The sequence below is a fragment of the Pezoporus flaviventris genome, unplaced genomic scaffold (assembly GCF_033815535.1).
Source record: "Pezoporus flaviventris isolate CSIRO_AGI_PZ_B2104156 unplaced genomic scaffold, CSIRO_AGI_Pfla_v1 ptg000035l, whole genome shotgun sequence".
Taxonomy (NCBI): domain Eukaryota; kingdom Metazoa; phylum Chordata; class Aves; order Psittaciformes; family Psittacidae; genus Pezoporus; species Pezoporus flaviventris.
In genome coordinates, this window is record NW_026892583.1 from 6,869,756 (window position 1) to 6,890,203 (window position 20,448).

A 20,448-nucleotide genomic window follows, 5' to 3' on the forward strand; every position below is an offset into this window, starting at 1 on the left:
TGCTTGGCACAGTGCTGCATGTGGTCACGTGTAGGTTCATCCAGTGCATGACTGACCACGTGCACATTCAGGATGAGCCCTTGCTCAGCCCAGACAAGAAGGTTTGTGACAGCTGTGGCCTGCAGGAGAGGGAAGGAATTCAGTGGGCTGGGATTGAGGGAGGGAGCTGGTGGTCGGGGGAGCGGTGCCAGGAGCCTGTGACAGATTGATCTGAAATCAGACTCCACTGTCCATTGTCTCAAAGATTGGTATGAGAAGCTGAGATGGAATTCCACCTATCTTTTGTCTCAGAGATGGGCGGGAGGACTTAAGACTCCAATATCTATTGACCGCAAAAAGGGTGTGAGGAGCTGAACTTTACCATCCATTGCGTGAGGGATGTGTGGGAAAGAGCTAAGAATCTTCCATTCATTACCTCAAGGACTGGTGTGAGGAATTGCTGCCCATTATCCCAAGAATTGCTGCAGATGTATGCAGTTGAAGAGCTGGCTGCAACACCAGGGAAACTGGTCCACCAGGAATGTGTAATATGTGATATTAAGAACATAGGTACCCCCCCAACTCATTATAAAAGGGGGAAAAGGTAATTACGAAAAGGAGCCATTGCCATGAAGACAACTCCAGGAGGACACCTCCATGAGGACACTCTCCACAGATGTCCCCCCCCGAGGGACACTCTCCGTGAGACATTGCCATGAGGGCAACTCCATCGGAACACCTCCAAGGGTATCTTCTAGGAGACAACTCCAGAAGTACACCTCCTTGAGGACACTTACCTCCGACGACTACTACGGACTCTTGGGGGACACTGTTCCGATACCAACAACAAACCCTGAAGAACTCCCACCACCGATGACTACAGTGACAGATCCCCAGGACACTGCTGGATTCATGGTGGTGACTATCTCTCTCTCTCTCTCTCCCCGCCGAATCCTTGCTTCATATTCTACCTTTTTTCCAATCTGTCCTATCGCTATTCCCTTTATTACAATAACTTCCCTTTTTTATGATAACTGTCTTTTTTTAATAAACTTACCAACTGATTACGGTACTTGACCTTATTTGTATCTTAATTTCACTCTTGGGATCAGGAATTGAAACAGGATCCAGCGCTGGGGTTTTCTCCAATCAGATCCTGACAGAGCTGCAAGGAGATGGGGACAGGCAGGAGCGGCAACAAGGTAGCTGGGAGGCAGCAAGGCTTGTGCCCAGGCCCTGTGCCAGCAGCAGCATGCCCTGCCCAAGGTGCTTGCAGCCAGGGTTTCGATGCAGGGCGAGCACCCATTCCAGGGGCGTTTCTGCCCCGGCCCTTGTCCAGCCCGGCCTCCCCCCTGTGCACGCACTCACTGCTGGTCCAGGCATACAGGGATGCTGGAGAGAGACTGCTCATCAAGGACAGTAGCGACAGGACAAGGGGTAATGTGTTCAAACTAAAACAGGGGAAGTTCAGGTTAGATATAAGGGAGAAGTGCTTTACTGTGAGGGTGGTGAGGCACTGGAACAGGTTGCCCGAAGTAGTGGTAAATGCTCCATCCCTGGCAATGTTCAAGGCCAGACTGGACAGAGCCTTAGGCCACATGGTCTAGAGTGAGGCAGAGGAGTTTGAACTAGATTATCTTAAGGTCCTTTCCAACTGTAACTATTCTATGAATCTATGATTCTGTGGAGCTGACCATCCAGCACAGCCCCCAGAGCCCTTTCCATAGCCCACACCCTCACAGAAGCAGTGTTTGTTTGGGTGTTACATGAGAGATTTATTGGCATCTTAGCACAGGAGAAAGCTCCCAGAGGGAATGGGCTGCCTCGAAACATGCCCATGGACAGAGATGCACTGCACAGGGTTTTTCCTTTCCATGATCTCTTAAAAGACTAACGTCAATTCAGGATTATAAAATAAATGTGAACAACAACTCACTGCTATGCCTTTCTATTCTTATTGCTCCCTGCTAGCAGCCCTGCAGCTCATCTGAAGCAAGAAGAAGGCAATTTAAAAATGCACCAGCCAGCACCTAGGAGAGAAATCAATCAGGTCAATACTATTAGACCACTGCTAGCAACTAGCTGTCTCACCTGAGACAGACTCTAAGACTTTAAGCAGTGTTTTGTTTTGTTGGGTTTTGCTTGTTTAAATCTGAAAATCATTTATCTCAAAAGGGAGTATCTCCTACCATGTGCTAACTAACACCACATGTTAAGGTAAAGCATATCTCAAACACAGAGACAAAATTGTGCAGAAATATGCCCCCTGTTAAGGTTCACCGTAAGAATTATTTTTTAAATACATGTTTAACTTCCAAGAAACATCCTTCAGGAACCACAGCGGGTAGTTAGCAGGCAGCACAGCAAAAGCAGTCACAAAAAGCATGTTTGTGCCAATAAAAGACAACACCCCTCCCAATAATTTTATACATATATATTTCCCCAAATCTGAAATAAACAATTATTCCTCAGATCAGGATTTAAACCTCAGTAACCAGCAGATACCACAAGAGTCACCATTTAGTCAACAAGTCATGTGCAGCATGTTGGCAGCAAGTTTAGAAGTATTTTGGGCTATGGGAAATCCGTCTCTGGAGACATGACACTGCTGACATGCACTGACACTGCCTGGAGTGCTCACCAGGAGCCACAGCTCTGCATGCAGAGTTAATTCACAGCAGTATTACAGAAGGATAAAAGAATCATGACAAACCAAACCAGCAGCACTAGCAGCAGCGTGTGTTATGTGTTTGCTTTCCTACAGAAGTGCTCCTAGTTCAATATTGTAAAGTTACAGCATTGCTAAAAGCCTATTAACTAGCCAAGAATTCCTAAATATAGTGTTAATATCTACATGTACATTTTTGTTTTTTTCTCAGGTATTTGACTTACTTCATTGCATTTTCATTTACTACATATTGCTGCAGGACAATGGAGTTAATAATTCCGATGGGGGGAAGGAGGGCAAAGAAATTATTTCCAAAACTGACATTTCAGTAAGAGAATCAGAATTTGCCTGCACCTCTGTTTATAATGCTTACACGGCTGATATCTTTCTTGGAGGAAAGATACTGTGAATTTTCAGCTCAGTACTGCATCAGAATTGCAGGCAGAAGAGTTCTCTGCTAAAATTCTCAAAACAGGACTGTGCAGAGGGGAAATACTCGTCCACCACCTTCACTAAAAAGACCCAAACCATTTCCTCAACACACGATTCAAGGGTGGAATATTTTAATACAGAATTTGCTAAAAAAAGTTCCATAGATGTTTCCCACAGTAGGCTGTCCTTCTTTCTGCTAAGCATATTTACAATAAAACTATCTTAAAACAAATACTCTCAGCAATGTAATTTATTATACAGATAAATAACAAACAACTCAGTAGGCTGTAACTCATGACATTAGAGAATTTCTCCAGAACAGGACTAAACAGCATAGTAGTTGCCAGAGTTCAGTTTTTAAAATGGACATGGTTTTAAGTAGCGTTAGTACCTACCAGTATACTGCCTGAAAACATCCACATTGTTCCTATTTAACAGTCTTACACACAAATTACGTAATACAAAAAACCCAAAAACATGTACTTGAAATAGAGGAGGAGAATCCTCGTGTAGCATGTAGGTTCTTATTTCTCAGTAGAAAAAGCCCTCTTCATCAATGGTGGGGGTGCTTTTCCAACATCAAACGTCATTTCCAGTGGAGGATTATTAAGACAACACCAGTCAGGTATGCGGCCTGTCTGGTTGTAATATTCTTTGGACACAGACCGACTCCCAAGTATGTCCTGAAGTGCTCCAAAAATGGCTCCTACAATATTGGGGGGCAAGGGGGAAATGTTTCATTAATTTGATTTACTTAATTTCTTTTTCTACTTCCCATAAAGAATCTCAACTGCTTTTTTTCAGCTCTGTCCCCATAATTAAAGGGATTAAAGGATATAGCCCCATTCCTTTTCAGTAGCCCAGCTGGTCTCAAATTGCTTCCATTTATGTCCTCTGAAAAGACCTGAAACCAAGAACCATCTAGTCCATGCTGACAGCAAAAGCAGCTTCTTACAAGAAAGTTTCCTAGAAGTTTTTGTTTTAAGCACTTCAGACAAACTACCTTGTGTTTAAGGGAAGTTCTTCTCCCCTAGAAAGGGTGCCACACAATACCTGTGAAAAGTTACACAAGCTGTGAGACGATTGAGGCTGCAACAGCTGACTAGCACTGCCATAGAAGAAAACATCAGAGAGCTTGGCGCATACAAATCACTCTTATTTGCTAATCCTAAAAGTAGGACTCAAAAGCTTTTAAAACTAAGTAAATGTTTATAAACATTTACATTTCAAACTATACGGATATAAAATCTACCTTTAAAGTTAGTTCTTCATACAGACCAGATGGGCTCAGCTTATTAACTGAAAGCTTAGAAAAGCATGAATTCTTACCAACTTGAGAACCTTCCTGAAAAGTGGCTAGCAACAGAAAGCCTTTCTTCTTCCCTAACTTGGAAGTACACCATCCAAAAAATCCACCACAAGTTGTATTTATTACTTGTGGACAGCATGGGGAGTTAGCAGCCTCTGGCCTCTATAGCTCACAGCTTGTCGGTCAGTAATTAAACTTGCTCTTTCAATAAGCAGACCTTCCACACACTGCAGGTCTCTGCTCTGCCCAATTTACTGGTGCCACCCTATGACGGTAGCCCTGTACTGCACTTGAATCACTGCACTTGAATCAACACCACCTCTTCCACACCTCCCTTTCAAATTGTTCATCACTGCTGTCACCTGGTTAAGGCTCCCATAACTCAGTGTCTCTTTCTGCCCTCCAGATGAAGCCTTTCTTCCAGAAGGGCATAACGATTCCACAGAGCTCCACTGCAACTCTATTTCAGTAGATCACCTACCTTTTACTGCTATTTATTCATTACAAATCCCACTTAGAAGGTTTGGTCTTCACTTTGTACCTTTCCTTAATAGTTGTTTTTATCCTTACCTCCCAGCCAGGCCACACAGTTGGGTTTGGCAGGTGGAGTGTGAATTCTGAAGGTTTTAGTGGCAAGTGCTTCTTTGTATTTTGGTTTCTCTACCAGGTATCTGATTTCAGCCATGAGCCTGTGAAGGAATCCTGGCAACATAGCAGTGCCACCAATAACTACCAAGTTCTCTGCCAGCTGCTTCCTGGTGTCTATTGGACACTAATGCAAACAGGAATAAAACCAAAAAAGGTCTGTTAGAAATTCACTCAAGTGTTTCTGCACACGTCAATTGCTGTTTTTTCATACTTAGCTGAAACATAACCCACATTATTTTTAATCCACACTTCCCAAGAAAACCAGGCTTAAGGAACTTCCCAGCTGAGGCTTTTATGGGCATGCTGTGAGTTCCTCTAAAGCTCTTCAGCTGAGACAGGCCAAGATGACAGAGGACAGAGATACTGGTGACAGTAATTCCCACAAGTTCTGGGAGAAAATATGCCAGGCTCTTGTCCAGAAGAAATAACTCAATGCTATTTAACATTTGGAAATTAAACATTTGTCCTTCCTCAGGACAAAGAGTGATGCAACGTAAATGCCCGAAGTACAGAGATGAGGGGTCCAGGCACAGTTCTCGTTAAACAATTTGTTTTCATAAGGAATTCTAACTGAAATGTTTGTCATGTTATCCAAGCTTAGGGCTCTCCAATAGATTATGTCACAGCAAACTAATTTAAATGGAATCAATAACTACAGGAAGTCAGCTTTGATTAAACATGCAAACACTACCACATAATGAAAATTTCCATTTACAATGGCTTTCTAATGCATTTTTTTACTAAACATGATAAGAAATGAAGTGTTTGTATATGCCAGGAAAATTCTCCTCCATAGATCTAATGTACTGCCTGTAATAGAGATATCCAAATTATTTTTATTTCATCTTGGACAAATCAGTAGCCTGCAGGACTCAAAGTCTAACTGAGCAAAACACCTTGAAAAAAGAAGAAATAGAATACCTGTTTCAGTTTAAGCAGAATAATTCCTACAACACCAAGTATTAGCTAATCTTTCATCACTACACACAGAGAGCTCCATCCCCAAATAAACGCAAGCTAGTGTACTACTTTTGCTGAGGGGTAAGTACTATATTTCTTAGAGAAGTCCTAGACACAATGCAGTATACTGAACAGTAAGGAAGTGATCAAGAGTGTGTGACATATGCTGACTTACTACCCCACAGAAATTCATCATGTGGCAGAACCCTAGGAGTCATGCTGTGCTCATCTTTTTCAACCAATCACAACCTGCAGTCAGAAGGGCGTTACTCTAGAAAGAATCTACGCTGGAGGCATTCAAGAAATTGTTTACAATAAAAAGATACCTGAACAAGCGAATCCAAGATCAAAGTGGCCACAGATGTCTCTTCATTGTCCTGTTCAAACAATATTTCAACAACAGAATCTCTATGGAAAGACAGGAAATAAGTGTTAGTGAGAAGTAATACTACACTGTGAGCTAACACAAACTAGAAATCCTAGAATCATAACTACAGACTTCCTGCTGACAATGCATCATCACTACTTCTGTCACACAAATGACGCAGGAAGCAGTGCCAGCAGGGAGGAGACAACGTCTCACTCATTTCACTGAACCCATCTAATCATTAATACTCCATTTCTGCTTCCACCATCCCCTCAGTCTGTTTGTTCTCATCTTTAAGTGTGAGCTCTCTGAAGAAGCTGACATCCCTTAATATAGGTTTGCACTGTGACCAGCATAAAGCCTTAATTTAAGAGACATTAAAAGCATATGCAAGTGTTTCATTAAAATTAATTTTATGAAGATTCATGTGCTTTTAGGAGTGTTTATTCTCATAAACACTCTGCTATGGTATTTCTCACCTGATAGGGCCAACTACATGCAGGATCTTTTCTCCATCTAAAGGATAGTCCACATCCGGAGGTGGTGAAGGACGCTATAAACAAAAATGTAGGAACATTATTTTAGAAGCCAAAAAGGCTACATCCACTTCAAAGGACTAGGATAAGCTTCATCCTCCACCCACCTCAGCAGTGCCATCAATGTTGAATTTAGCTGCTTGGATTTTCAGTCCACGTTGGAGATCACTCACAAAACAAGTGCGAACTAAATAAAAGAAAGGGCAGAAGAGCGACTTTGTTGGGTCCTTTCATCATCAATAGGCAATAATTCTGCTTAATTTAGAGAAGAATACACACTTTAGGCCCTTGCTGATCCAGGACATTATCAAATAAATGCAAAGAAAAATGGTCTCTACACTTTGGCAGAATTCAGGTGCTATGTAGACTATGAGTTTAAATGTTACCTAAATTAATCTGACCTGCCGATCACAGGATATATACAGTAGTGTAAGACTCTTTCTGTGCTACTCTATCAAATGTGTCTATGAGCTACATCTTAACAATGCATAGGCTAAACCCGAAAGAGGAATTCAAACTGGTTTTAGTTTTGCTTTCAGAGAGGAAGAACACTGCAAGTAAGTAAGGAATATGGCAGAGAAGATGAAATAATTCCTACATGTAGAGTATTGCACACTTGCCATTATCATACTCTACTGCACAACTTAATAAACTAGAGTTTTATGACACAGAAAATTTTACCTTTTATATCCTCTACTATGTCTTCTGGAACTGAGCCTGAAATAAAAAAAGTAACTTAGAACCAAAGCTTTTTAAGTAGAAAGAGAATGAAAGAATTAAACTAAGTCTAAACTAAAATACCAAATGTAAGAATTTAGTATTTTATGCTGTATAGTATGCTGTTTCACTTTGACAGCAGCTATGAAAGACTTCTAAGGAACATTAAGAACAGAAATAAAAAGTTTGTCTTCTCTCAAAACAGACCGAAGAATTAGAATACTACTGAACTTTTAGCAGTCTTCATTCAAACCTGCTGCTATGAGTGGCTTATCATTAAACATGGAGAAAGAAAACCATGGAAGTAGATCACATAGGATGCAGTGAATACTAAATGCATTTTATTTGCAAGTTCACAGCACACAGGCTACATCAAACAGACCTTACCCATCACAGATGGAAGGCTTTGTCCTTTGGCTAATCCTGTATCAACTGTGCACTGCTCCAACAACTGATACTCCAGCTCCCTAAAACATTGCACATAAGTTAAAGACATCTACTAACTCAAGCTGATTCTCTATATCATGCTTAAGGGACTGTATTTTTTCCTTCAATTACATTCTTCAAAATACACAGCTTTTACTACACTAACAAAAGCCAAACACTGGTCAATTTAAAAATCAGATGCTGTCACAGCAAGTTATGATTTAAGTCATGTTTAATGGGAATCTTTGCTCATTAGTCAAAGATGAACTTTCACAAATAAATCATTAGTAACCTGGAACGTGTAAGTGTGAACTTACTTGTGTATAGCCTTTCCTCCCAGAGGAAGAGAACCCCAGCAGCTCAGAATCGGAATTCCCTCATATATCTACAGGAAGATAGGAAATTCTCTGGTTTTGAGTTTTTGGTGTGCTGGAAGTAAATGTTTTTTCCCCTCAACAATCACTTGCAATAGCTATTGGAAATACTCTACAAGTGCTTTTCTCCAAAGCTGATTTCTAGTATCTAATGGCTGAAGTGACTAACTCCCTTCCCAAGTTTCAAGGGAACACAGATTTCACCTGTCAGATGTGAAGAGATTCCCCAAGTCATGGCATCCTATAGTCAAAAGCCACATTGGTTGATCCGTTCCTATTACGTTTTTGGACACTTTAAGTCTATAAAACTATCATGTTGTCATGACAGCCTTGTTGCTGAAAATTTTGTTTCTGTATTATTAAAGGATACCGGCAGCACCAAACTTTCTGTGTATCCACAATCTAGAACCATGGCAGAATTGATCCCAAGCGTCAGGAGAGACATTAGATGACTTGGAGCAAACAAAACTGAAGGTACCTACATGGAAACCAAAAAAGACAATTAATGGAAAGGTGGGGGTAGAAAAAAAAAACCAACACTCAAAGCACGGATGCTTTCCCTAAATGTCATATTAAAAGCAAAACACAAACAACTGCACCTTGAGGCCCATTTCTAATTCAGCATTTAAGAGAGTGTAGTAATGAATAAAATACTACAGGATTCTAAATTCTATGTTCACCTTCTTTGTGGTAAATATCAGATACTTCAGTAGTAATGAATCTTGGAATGGACTTCTAAGAAAAGCGGGTGTCAACTACAGAACTTATCTGAACTCATAGATCAGGTTTCCTATTGTCATTGAAAATAAATTTAAGAAAGAAAAGCATAGCTACTTAAAATGTTGTATAATGACAAGAAAATGTGAACAAAGCTGCCACAAAACCTTAAGACAATGTACTGTTGCACACAAACTCACAGAAGCGGCTATTTACAATGCTCTAGCAACAGCAATGTGGAAACTCAAGTCAAAATTACACAAGAATTACTTCCTTCTCCCACAATTCCATAAATCACATACCCTAGATAACAACAGTTACCGTAAAGGAACACCTTGAAGTGTGAGTTGTAGGAGCAATTTCAATACATCCTGCATTTAAGGGCAACATTACTGATACTTAGCCCAGAGACACAAGTTATAATATTGACCATGTATTAATATGCCACTCGTATTCTTTGCATCAAATGGAAATACAAGCCAGAGAGAACTAACTTCACATCAGTAGTAGCTAGCTTCTTAGCAAGTTACAAAGTTTCTCCATCAAAATACGACTTTCCAAGTAGAATCACAGAACAGTTTGGGTTGGAAGGGACCTCCAAAGGCCGTCTAGTCCAATCCCCCTGCAATGAGCAGGGACATCTTCCAACTACATCAGGTCGCTCAGAACCACATCCAGTCTGGCCTTGAATATCTCCAGGTATGGAACATCTACCACCCCTCTGGGCAACCTGCTCCAGTATTTTACTACTCTCACTGTCATACTTTACAACCAATTTTGCATGGGAGTGCTTTATCTGAGACATGTTTTTTTTTTTTTTCTGTAACGGAATTAGATTAAAAAAAAGCAAAACCAAACACCAAAATGAAACCACCCAATCTTCCAGCAATTTCATCACCCAATTTTATTGATAGTAGAAAAGGATTATGCAGAAGTTCAAGACTAGCTGGTAAACTGTGTTGTGGAAGCACAGTGAAGAAGTACTCCAGACAAACCAGTTTCATCATTTTTTATAGAAGAATCTTAACGTTTGTTCTGTCTGAATTGAAGAGCAGTATAGAATCACCTTCCCAAACATTTCCCATTAGAACTAAGCAAGAATTAGGTTCAGATTTTTCTTCCAAAAAGACTGATTAAGCAGAGAAGATAATAAATTTCAGGTAAACTCTTATCTAAATGAGCAGAGCTAGAGGTCAGATGATGTAATAGATGAAAATACTGACTCTGGTAGAAGGCATGAGATTTGCTGACAGAGCACTAATGAGTGTTTAAATAGAGATTCTGGCTTCAGGCAGTGCTCAATCGGGATTATTGGATCTGTCTGGAACACTGAGATGTCAGCTGTATTTTTGTACAAAGAGAAACCTTTTGGATTCTTGTTAATAGCTCCTGTTTTGTGTCCTCATAAAAAGTCAGAATGAGACAAAAATGCCTTTTGTCCTATTTCCAAGCCCTACTCCCCCAGACAACCATCAGCTTTTTTTTTTTGTTGCATCTTCTTTATGCCTCTCTCATTCTTTTTGCAATATTTTCATCTCCTTGTCCACATCTGGTACTGACTGCAAGTAGAACTTCTACTGGCAAGTGCTATGCTGAACACATGGAGTAGTTAGGTAAAACACGTACCTCAAAATGCTTGAACAGGACTCTTGTGAGCGTGTCTCTGAAGTGTGAAGGGCACAAGACAGATTCTATGATCACAACACGACGGTCTCTGGGATTCACCAGCAGATGTCTAAAAAAAACAAGGCAAGTAAAACAAAACTGTTAAGTTTAAGCACGTATTATGAGACCTACCTTATTTCCATATTGCATTATCCTCAAAAACCGCAGACATTGGCATGTAGACAGCATTTTCAACAGCAGATCCCAAAGTCTTTTTCCCAAATTTAAAAACAACTCCTTCCTAAAAGAAAGTTAATGAACTGAGTTACAGAAAAGTTAACAGTTATCTGCCAGCAGGCTGTAGTTCTGAATATTCGTTCCACATTTCTAAATCAATGTAACAAAACAACACGGGCATGGACACCTTACCCTAGACCATGTCGCCCAAGGCTCTGTCCAACCTGGCCTTGAACACTGCCAGGGATGGAGCATTTACCACTTCTTTAGGCAACCTGTTCCAGTGCCTCATCACTCTCACAGTAAAGAACTTCTTCCTTGTATCTAACCTGGTATCTTACTCAATGAGACAGCAGTCTTCAATAAATATCACATCTCTAACACCTCTCAGTGTACTCAGAAAAGATTTGCAGGAGGCTTGAGTAACTAACATCCAAACATCACTTACCTGAAATATAGCATATGGATAAATTCCTTCAGATATGAATAGAGCTCTTCTGTATTAATATTATACTGAACAACTCTGATAGGCTGTAAAGTAAAAATATCCACAGTCATCTTAAACATGAGGCAGTGATTATATAAACATATACATGAGATATAAATATTTATATGAGATAATAAATTACATCTGAACATATATAATCTGACACACATAAACAAGTATCAATCTTGCCTGATTTGCACTATGACCATAACAATGCATCTTATAAACTCATCCTATTACTAAAGTCCAAAGTTTATTCATGCTAATTTTCTGTCCTGGTAACTTACCACATCATTAGTTTTCCAAAGCTGCATCCTCTAATGAAATTTAAAAAAAAAAAGCAAACAAAACATAGCTAGGCAAAGAAATTTGTCAATAAATGCCTCAAACATTCAGGCTGATGAGTACTAAATAACATCCGCATTGGTACCACACTTAGGTGGTATCTAGTTAGAATAGCAGCACTTATAAGATAATGAAAAATAGCTTCTGAAGGACAGAAAACATATCTGCAAATTCGTTCTATACCGGAACATACCAAACATGATGAAGGTAAAACAGTTCAGACAAAACAGCTTACCTTTGTGACATCAGGTTTCTTTATTTCACTAGGAATAATGCATCTTGGCCCTGTTTCTCCTGCAAAACCACACCTGAAAGAAAATGTAGAAAACCTCACCATCTGAAGTCACCATTTAACATTGTGGGCCTAAGAACCATCACAGAGTAATCAATTAGGCATACTTCTGTGACTGCAAAGAGGTGTTTTGCCACAGCTTTTCTACCTAGCCATTTTGCATAAGAAAGATTTTGTACCTTCTTGCTGACTGCCCCTCAGTTGCACTAAACAAAACAATTTTTCTTCACTTCTGTAAGGACTGTAGTAATCAATTCTGATCTGCCTCCTGCTTTTTACTGAATACAGTTTGTAATAATCCACATGCAACCTTCTTTATTGCCTGTTAAATTTCCAAAGAAATACCTTCCTGTATCCTCCACACAGGCACAGTTTTCACAGGCAAGATGAAGTTAGCCTGTCCTCTTTAAATCCCTATTTTTCTAAGATGCCTATTTAGAAGAAACAAAAAACAAAGACATGATGATCATGATCATGCAGGTCCTGTGGCCTATTTCACTGCTGACCAGCAACTGACACTTTTTCCCTATTTCCAGCTTTGAAATGCATTCCCTTCATAAGCGTCCTGGGCGATTTAAGGCATTACTGCCTCAGGATGACTGGTTACTACTCCAGGCTTCCTGACAAAACATGAGGGCTCTGCATCCAGCATTGATGCAACATCATCAAAATAGCAGCAATCCTAAAACAAATTTTTCAGAAACCCATCTGGTTTTCATAAAGTGACTGCACCTTAAAAGACACAGAACCATGGACTGAAGAAAGCAAATTAAAGAGAACAGAAATTCAATGTCTGATTTGAAGAAATGCAGCACTTGACATTTGTTTCGTCGCTGCCACACCCATTAAGTACAAACCTCAGAAGACGACTACTAATAGAAAACTATCAGGCCTCTGGAGTTGGAGCACTTTAAATACTAAAGGTCAATTATTTATTTTGGTATTTGGTTGCTGTCAATGTAAAAAAAAACTTAAACCAGATATAATTTAGAATTTAACTTTTTTTCTTTGGAATTCCAGATAAAGCCTGTATATGTGTATACACAGTTGTCCTCACCTGTCATCCTAACAACTTTTGAACTTTTGGTTAATTTCAGCCTTATCTGGAAAAGGACAGATGTCTCTCATATAATTAAGTTGCTATCTCTCCTACAAGAATGAAGGCTGGAAACAGAACCTAAACCCACACTATTCAGGGGAAATGCTTTTCCATAAAACCATTTATTAGACAAATAATGCCCACGGGATAAAACCTCAGAAGTCCCCCAAAACTGGAAGAAAGCCCATGACAGGCAACACAACATAAATCCACAAAAAAGCCAATCATCAAATTGTTTGTTTCCATCCATGAGAGCTTTGGTAAATCCTCTCCATAACCACATCACAATAATTTTCACATAGAAAGCCTGCCTGCTGGTCTGTGGTTACACCACCACTTGGGAAAAAAGGCAAAGAAAACAATACAAAACCAAGGTGGGAAAAGAAACCCTGTTCCTGCAACTCCTGCCTCTTCCAACAAGCAGAGGAATCCTCAGGGCTTCAAGCAGGTAAACGCACCCACACAGACACAGGCAGAGGCATGAGCCTAGCCTAGTAAAAGTGGCGTACATAGAATCATAGGATGGTTTGTGTCAGAAAGGCCATTAATGCTCATGCAGTTCCTACCCCCTGCCACAGGCGGGGACACCTTCCACTAGACCAGGTTGTTCTAAGCCCCATCCAGCCTGGCCTTGAACACTGGCAGAGATGGGGCAGCCACAGCTTCTCTGGGCAACCTGTGCCAGTGCCTCACCACCCGCACAGGGAATAACTTTCTGGTACCCTAATCTCCCCTCTGTCAGTTTAAAGTCATTCCTCCTTGTCCTACCTTTGTTAAAAACCCCTCTCCGACTTTCCTTTAGCACCTTTGGACACTGGAAGTGTGTTCTAAGGCCTCCCCAAAGCCTTCTTTTCTCCAAGCTGAACAACCAAACACTCACACCGTCTCCAGAGCAGAGGTGCTCCAGCCCTCTGAGCACCTCTGTACCCTCCTCTGGACTCCCTGCAACAGCTCCACGTCCTCCTTGCGTTGGTGGCCCCAGAGCATGACACAGTATTACCTGTGGGGTCTCACAAGAGCAGAACAGAGGGGGAGAATCACTTCTGTTGCAAGACAATATTTTTTTTGTTGTGTGCAGGCCACTTCTCCAAACAGGCCACTGAAACCCAGGCAGCATTTCCAGAGTATTTCAACCCTGGACGTGGGGCCAGATTGCTTAGGAATTGCTTAAACGGCCCCTTTTTCACGAGAGGTGCACGGACTAGGACAGGAGTGTGGAGGAAGCTGGGGGTTTCTAACGCAACGGGATATTCTGACGTGCTGCGGGCAGACGCACGGGTACATTTCTGGCTCACGAGATAAATGAGCACTTCTGCTTCGACCTTCAGTTACACTCGTTCTGTTTTATCTGAAACACGAGACTAGAAAATGAATCTGGTTTTGTCGGCTTTGTACCACCACAGCAAGAGGGAGAGAAGAAAAACCGCCACACACGATTATTCATCCCTAAGGCACGCCCGCCCCGCAGCCGCGACACTGGCGAAGCCTGTCGCGACAGAAAAGGGGCTGGCGGAGCGGCTGCGGCACTACTTACTTGGTGAAGGCCTCGCCCAGGTCTATCACCACGGCGGTCTTTTCCCCGCCGCTGCCCAGGCCCTCGTACAGCGGCATCGCGACCTCCCTACTCCTCCAACAGCGACGCGGCAGGGCCTTTCTCCGGCGCGGCGCAGCGGGCCCTTCCTCCTCCCCGGCGCGACGGGCTGCCCGTGGCGCCTGTCCGCACGCTCGTCGCCGCGCCGGTGCTCGCTCTGCCGCGCTCCGAGGGGGGCCCAGAGCGTGCCGGCAGCGGGCGCGGTGCGGCTTCCCTCACCTCCGCCCCGGTGGCGGGCAGGGGCCACCCGAGGAGCAGCCGGGGGGGAGAGGAGCTGGGGCCGAGGGCGGCTCTTCCCCTGGGGAGACCCCGTTTCTGCGGCTCCTCCTGCCCGAGCGCCTCGGTGCCGGGAGCTGGTCGAGCGTAAAGCCACGCTGAAGCGATCGCGTGCTGGAATCACAGAACCGCAGAAGGGTTTGGATTGGAAGGGACCTTAAAGCTCATCCATCTCCAACCCCTGCCACGGGCAGGGACACCTTCCACTAGAACAGGCTGCTCCAAACCCCATCCAACCTGGCCTTGAACACTGCCAGGGATGGGGCAGCCACAGCCTCCCTGGGAACCCTGTGCCAGCGCCTCAGCACCCTCACAGGGAGAACTTTGTCCCGGTATCTCAGTCTCCCCTCTGTCAGTTTAAAGTCATTCCCCCTTGTCCCATCCGTTAATGCCCTTGTCAAAAGCCTCTCCAGCCTTCTTTTAGCCCCTTTATGCACTTGAAGGGTGCTCTAAGGTCTCCCTGGAGCTTTCTCCAGGCTGAAAAAACCCTACTCAGCCTGTCTCTATAAGCCAAAGCTTCATAATATAAGCCGAAGAGCTTAATAGTAAGATCTTCATCAATGAAAGGTGTCCTAAATAATATTGCTTGTCATCTGTGTCGCCCTGCAACTTTATCTCCTAGGTGAGAAAAGGGAGTTTATAGCAGATAATGGCTAGAGGGTAATGAACTTCTGGGATTGCTTGAGAATGAGATTCCTAATGTAGTGTTTATTCTGCTCCCAACAACCAGCCCCCTTCCGCTACCAGTCTTCTCTATATCATTTCCCCCCAGCAACCACACCTGTAAAATCAGCCACCCTTCAGGCAATATTTATGCGTGTCCAGGAATGCAGCTGTGGGTCATATCTCCAAAAGAGCTGGCACGAGGTATTTGTCTCAAGTGCATGGGATCCATTTCTTCTTCAGGGAGGCAAAATAAGTATTGAAAAAGTACTAACTGGTGAGTGGGGTCCAGACATTTGCTCATTGCCAGAGAGCAAGCCAAAGAGCCTAACGTCATACACATAGGAAGACAAGGGCACTAATGAAGCGAAAGGTGGATTTCAAGGTAGGCTGTTGTGACACTGATGTGGTCTGTTGCCACTGAACCCAAACTGCCTGAGCTGTGAGCCACTGTAACTGTTTGTAGGTGCTATGCTTCTCACATACTCTGTGGCTGCAGTGTTTGTCCCACATTCACACTTCCCATTTAAGATCTGTGAAGGTGGAGGTGTGTGGGAGAGTCAGATGATGAGTGGGAGTGATGTGAGACACCAGAAGTTGTCCCTGCCACCATCTGTTCTGTTGCTTGAGCAAACCTCTGCACTAGCCCGTTGTTGGAGGAGCAGCTCTACATAATGGCTTTCTTCTCTGCTCCTGTCACAGCCTTGTTGGTTCCCTCCTTCTGGTCTCCCTAAAGTCACCTGGGTCACAGTGGGTTCAAGAGGGTACAGCTGAGAAGAGAAGGTCCAGTGTGTGTGTGGAGCAAGAGTGCGGACTGGAGGAGCTGAAGCAAATGGGGCATCCTGGATGGGCTCTGCATATCAGGAAGACATGCAAGGAATCCAAGCAGGGGTTTGCAAGAAAGGTGTGAAAGGGAAGGAACTCTGCAGTGACAAACTTGGAGGAGATTCCTTGCAAAGCTCTTACATCCCTCATAAAGCTGTTGTATCTCCTCTTCAGATTCTATCACATGACCCAATAGGAACCCATGCGATCTTCATATGACCCACCACCATTTTCCCACCCTAGCAGCTATCTCTGTCCTTGGAGAGGAAAACTGAGGAGCGAGAAGGCTGTAGTGGAGATGTGAGATACAGAAACGGTGATGGGACCAGCACACAACTAGTGGGTTCTGGAGGAGGAGAAATCATTGCCAAGGCAGCAGCAGAGGATGCTGACACATGAGAAAATAAATGAACAAATGCCTGTAGCAATTAAACATGCCTTATGATTTTGTGTGGTATCATGTTTTAAATTTTGGGGGTTTTGTTGTGGGTTTTTTTTTCCTGGTTAGAATTTTATGCCGTTTAGAATATGAAAATGCAGCTGGACTTTAAAGCATATGGATACAATGATGCCTGACAATATGTTTAAATGTAGTTCTCAAAATGGAGCCTTAACTCTGCCATGTTTGAGCAATACCCCAATGTACCAAGGACACATGCTCAGTTGGAATTACACGTGTCTGAGCTGGGAATTACATTTGAGAATCCTTTTTCTATTTGGGCTTTCTGTAGGAAATGATCACAGAATTTTCCAAGTTCTCCTGGAGACATTCCAATTGGACACAAGAGGAATTTTTTTCACAATGAGAACAATCGGCTACTGGAATAATGTTCCCAGGGAAGTGGTGGATTCCCCAGTAGTGGGGCACTATAATAAAAAAAAAAACAAAACACAAAATCATAAGGCAATTTGAACTCAGAATGTTTAATTGCTCCAGGCTTTCGTGAATATGTAACTGTTGAAGCAACAGATGGTGATGCTAACTCGTAAGAATCAGACTATAAATACATTCTAGATAACAATAATATAAATCATAGAATCAAAGAATCAACTAGGTTGGAAAAGACCTTTAAGATCCTCAAGTCCAGCCATTACTCCAGGACTGCCAAGACCTCCACTAAACCATGTCACTGAGTGCTTCATCTACACCTCCTTGTGCAGCTTGAGGCCATTACCTCTTGTCCTACCACTTCTTCTTTGGAAGAAGAAACCTACCCCCACCTCAACTACAACCTCCTTTCAGGTAATTGTAGAGAGCAATAAGGTTCCCCCTGACCGTTTTCTTCTCCAGATTAAACAACCCCAGTTCCCTCAGCCATTCCACGTAAGACTTATTATCCAGACCCTTCACCAGATTCACTGCCCTACTCTGGACCCACTCCAGAATCTCAATGTCTTTCTTGTAGGGGCGCAGAACTGAGCACAGGATTTGAGCTGTGGCCTCACCAGTGCCCAGTACAGGGGGGTGATCACTGCCCTGGTCCTGCTGGCTATGCTATTGCTGATACAGGCCAGGATGCCGCTGGCCTTCTTGGCTGCCTGGGCACAAGCTGGCTTATATTCAGTGGCCGTCAATCAGCATCCCCAGGTCCCTTTCTACCAAGCAGCTTTCCAGCCACTTTTCCCCAAGCCAGTAGCATTGTGAAGAATGGGGTTGATTGAAGAATAGGGTTGTAAATGAATAACCTCAGGGATGTTAGGCTTTGTTAGCCACTATAGAGAAAAGGAAATTACTAAAATAAGCTTTGCCAGAATTGCCTGGTGATTACTTATATGACTGATATGACAACGATCCTAACACAAAATGATGAAGAAATAACCACCAGGCTTCCGAAAGCCCACTATCACATTTTTATGTGCATATTGGAGGCATTCTCTAAAAGTATGATGTAATGTATGTAATCTAATGAATATGTATGTTTAAGGACAATATAATCACAGCCTGGTTGATGCTTGGATGAGACACACTTGGAAGAGTGATCCCCCATGTCTCCTGGTGCCGCAATAAAGAATACCTGCTTGTCAACTTAAAACTGTGTTGGTGAGTTCCTGGAGACTTCTCCGGATCAATTGCATGGGGTGGTTGTGGCCCAAATGTAGGACCTAGCACTTTGCCTTGTTGAGCCTCATACCACTGGCCACAGCCTGTCCAGATCCCTCTGCAGAGCCTTTCTTTTCTTCAGCAGATCAACACTCCCAGCCAACTTGGTGTCATCCGCAAGTTTGCTGAGGGTGCACTCGATCATGCAGATCATCAGTGAAGATATTGAACAACGCTGGCCCTAACTGAGCCCTGAGGCACACCACTAGTGACCAGTCGCCAATGAGATGTGATACCATTTACCACCACTCTTTGGGCTCTGCCATCCATCCAGTTTCCAGCCCAGCAAGGAATCTACCTATCCAGGCCATGAGCAGCCAATTTCTCCAGGGGAGTGCTGTGGAAGACAGTGTCAAATGCTTTACTTAAGTCCAAATAGTAGACAATGGCCATAGCCATTGAACATACATAATGGAGATAATTATTCACAGTCTAATTAAGCTAGCAGAGTTGTGTGGCCTGGAGAGCCCTGCTCTTTGCTGCCTTGAAGCACTGGCAATTCTGGGTGATTGCTGGCATCCTGCTCCTCCTGATTGTTGGGCTCTGATGGTGCCTCAGGAAAATAACTTCCTAGCCTTTTATGGCCCTGAGATTATTGTCATTAAATTATTTAATAGCTCAAACTGGAAGGACCTATGAGTATTATCAAGTCCAACTCTTTTCTTGCTTGACTACTTAAAACTAAATCATAAGACTAAGACCATCATCCAGATGCTCCGAACTCTGACAGGCTTGGTGCTGTGAGCACTTCCTAGGGGATCCTGCTCCAGTGATCAAACACCCTTTGAGTGAAGAACCTTTTCCTAATGTCCTGTTACTTCCCCTGACACAGGTTCATTTCATTTCTTCATGCTGTACTGCTGGTCACCTCCCTCTCTACTGGCCCTATTAAGGGACTTGTGGACCATCATGAGGGCACCCCTCAGCCTTCTTTTCTCCAAGCTGAACAACACTTGTGACCTCAGCCACTTCGCCTATGTCTTGCCATTGAGACCCTTCACCACCTTGGTCCCCATCCTCTGGACACAAGCTAGTAGTTTTATGTCCTTCTTATACTGACGCGCCCAAACTGTACACAAGAAACTGGAGGTGGGGCTGCACCAGTGCAGTGTCCAGTGGGACCATCAACTCCCTTACCCAGCTAGCCTTGCTGTACTTCATGCACACCAGGGCACAACTGGCCCTTTGCAGTGCCCGTGCACACAGCTGACTCCAATTTGCCATCAGTCCAAACCCAGACATCTCTTTCTGTAGGGCTGCTCTGGTGCTTCTCATTCTCCAGTGTGTGCATGTAACCAGGATTACGCCATCCCAGGTGAAGAATCCCGTGCTTGCTCTTGTCGAATCGCACTGTTTGTGGTTGCCCAGCTCTCTTGTCTATCCAGATCTTTCTAAGTAAGGCCTCTCCACCCTTGAGGAGTCCACAGCTCATCCTAGTTTATTAACACACCTTTGGTTCCTGCATCTATTTATAAAAAGCATTTGTGTTTTTTTTTCCAGCTATACAGTGTTTATCACAGTTACCCAGGCTGTAGCTGCACCAGGGATGGCTGCCCTAGGAGGGTCTCCGTCCCCTGAGAAGTGGTGGGCAATTTTCCACACCATGGCGGGGGTTGCGAGGCTGAGGCGGAATTTTAATGCCCAAAACCATAAAACGAGTAGCCGGCTACAAAAATCTAATCACGCCCAACGTGGGGCTCGAACCCACGACCCTGGGATTAAGAGTCCCATGCTCTACCGACTGAGCTAGCCGGGCGCTACGCGTACATACTCTCCCCCTGCCCTCCAGGATAT

General features: G+C 43.2%; 1 protein-coding gene and 1 non-coding gene across 2 annotated transcripts; both read right to left on the minus strand.

Annotated features, from left to right (window-relative positions):
• Window positions 1-2,977: 2,977 nt before the first annotated feature.
• ACTR10 (actin related protein 10) lies at window positions 2,978-14,913 on the minus strand. Its single transcript, XM_061462407.1, has 13 exons — window positions 14,733-14,913; window positions 12,043-12,115; window positions 11,424-11,506; window positions 10,760-10,868; window positions 8,787-8,894; window positions 8,360-8,427; window positions 8,004-8,083; window positions 7,581-7,616; window positions 7,007-7,086; window positions 6,843-6,916; window positions 6,323-6,404; window positions 4,959-5,160; window positions 2,978-3,785 (listed from the first exon to the last, which is right to left on the minus strand). The coding sequence occupies exons 1-13, from the start codon at window positions 14,807-14,809 to the stop codon at window positions 3,604-3,606; spliced, it is 1,254 nt and encodes a 417-aa protein (XP_061318391.1). The 5' UTR covers window positions 14,810-14,913; the 3' UTR covers window positions 2,978-3,603.
• A 5,424-nt stretch (window positions 14,914-20,337) lies between these two features.
• TRNAK-CUU (transfer RNA lysine (anticodon CUU)) lies at window positions 20,338-20,410 on the minus strand. Its single transcript has one exon. It is a non-coding gene; the product is annotated as a tRNA-Lys (tRNA).
• Between the last annotated feature and the right edge of the window lie 38 nt (window positions 20,411-20,448).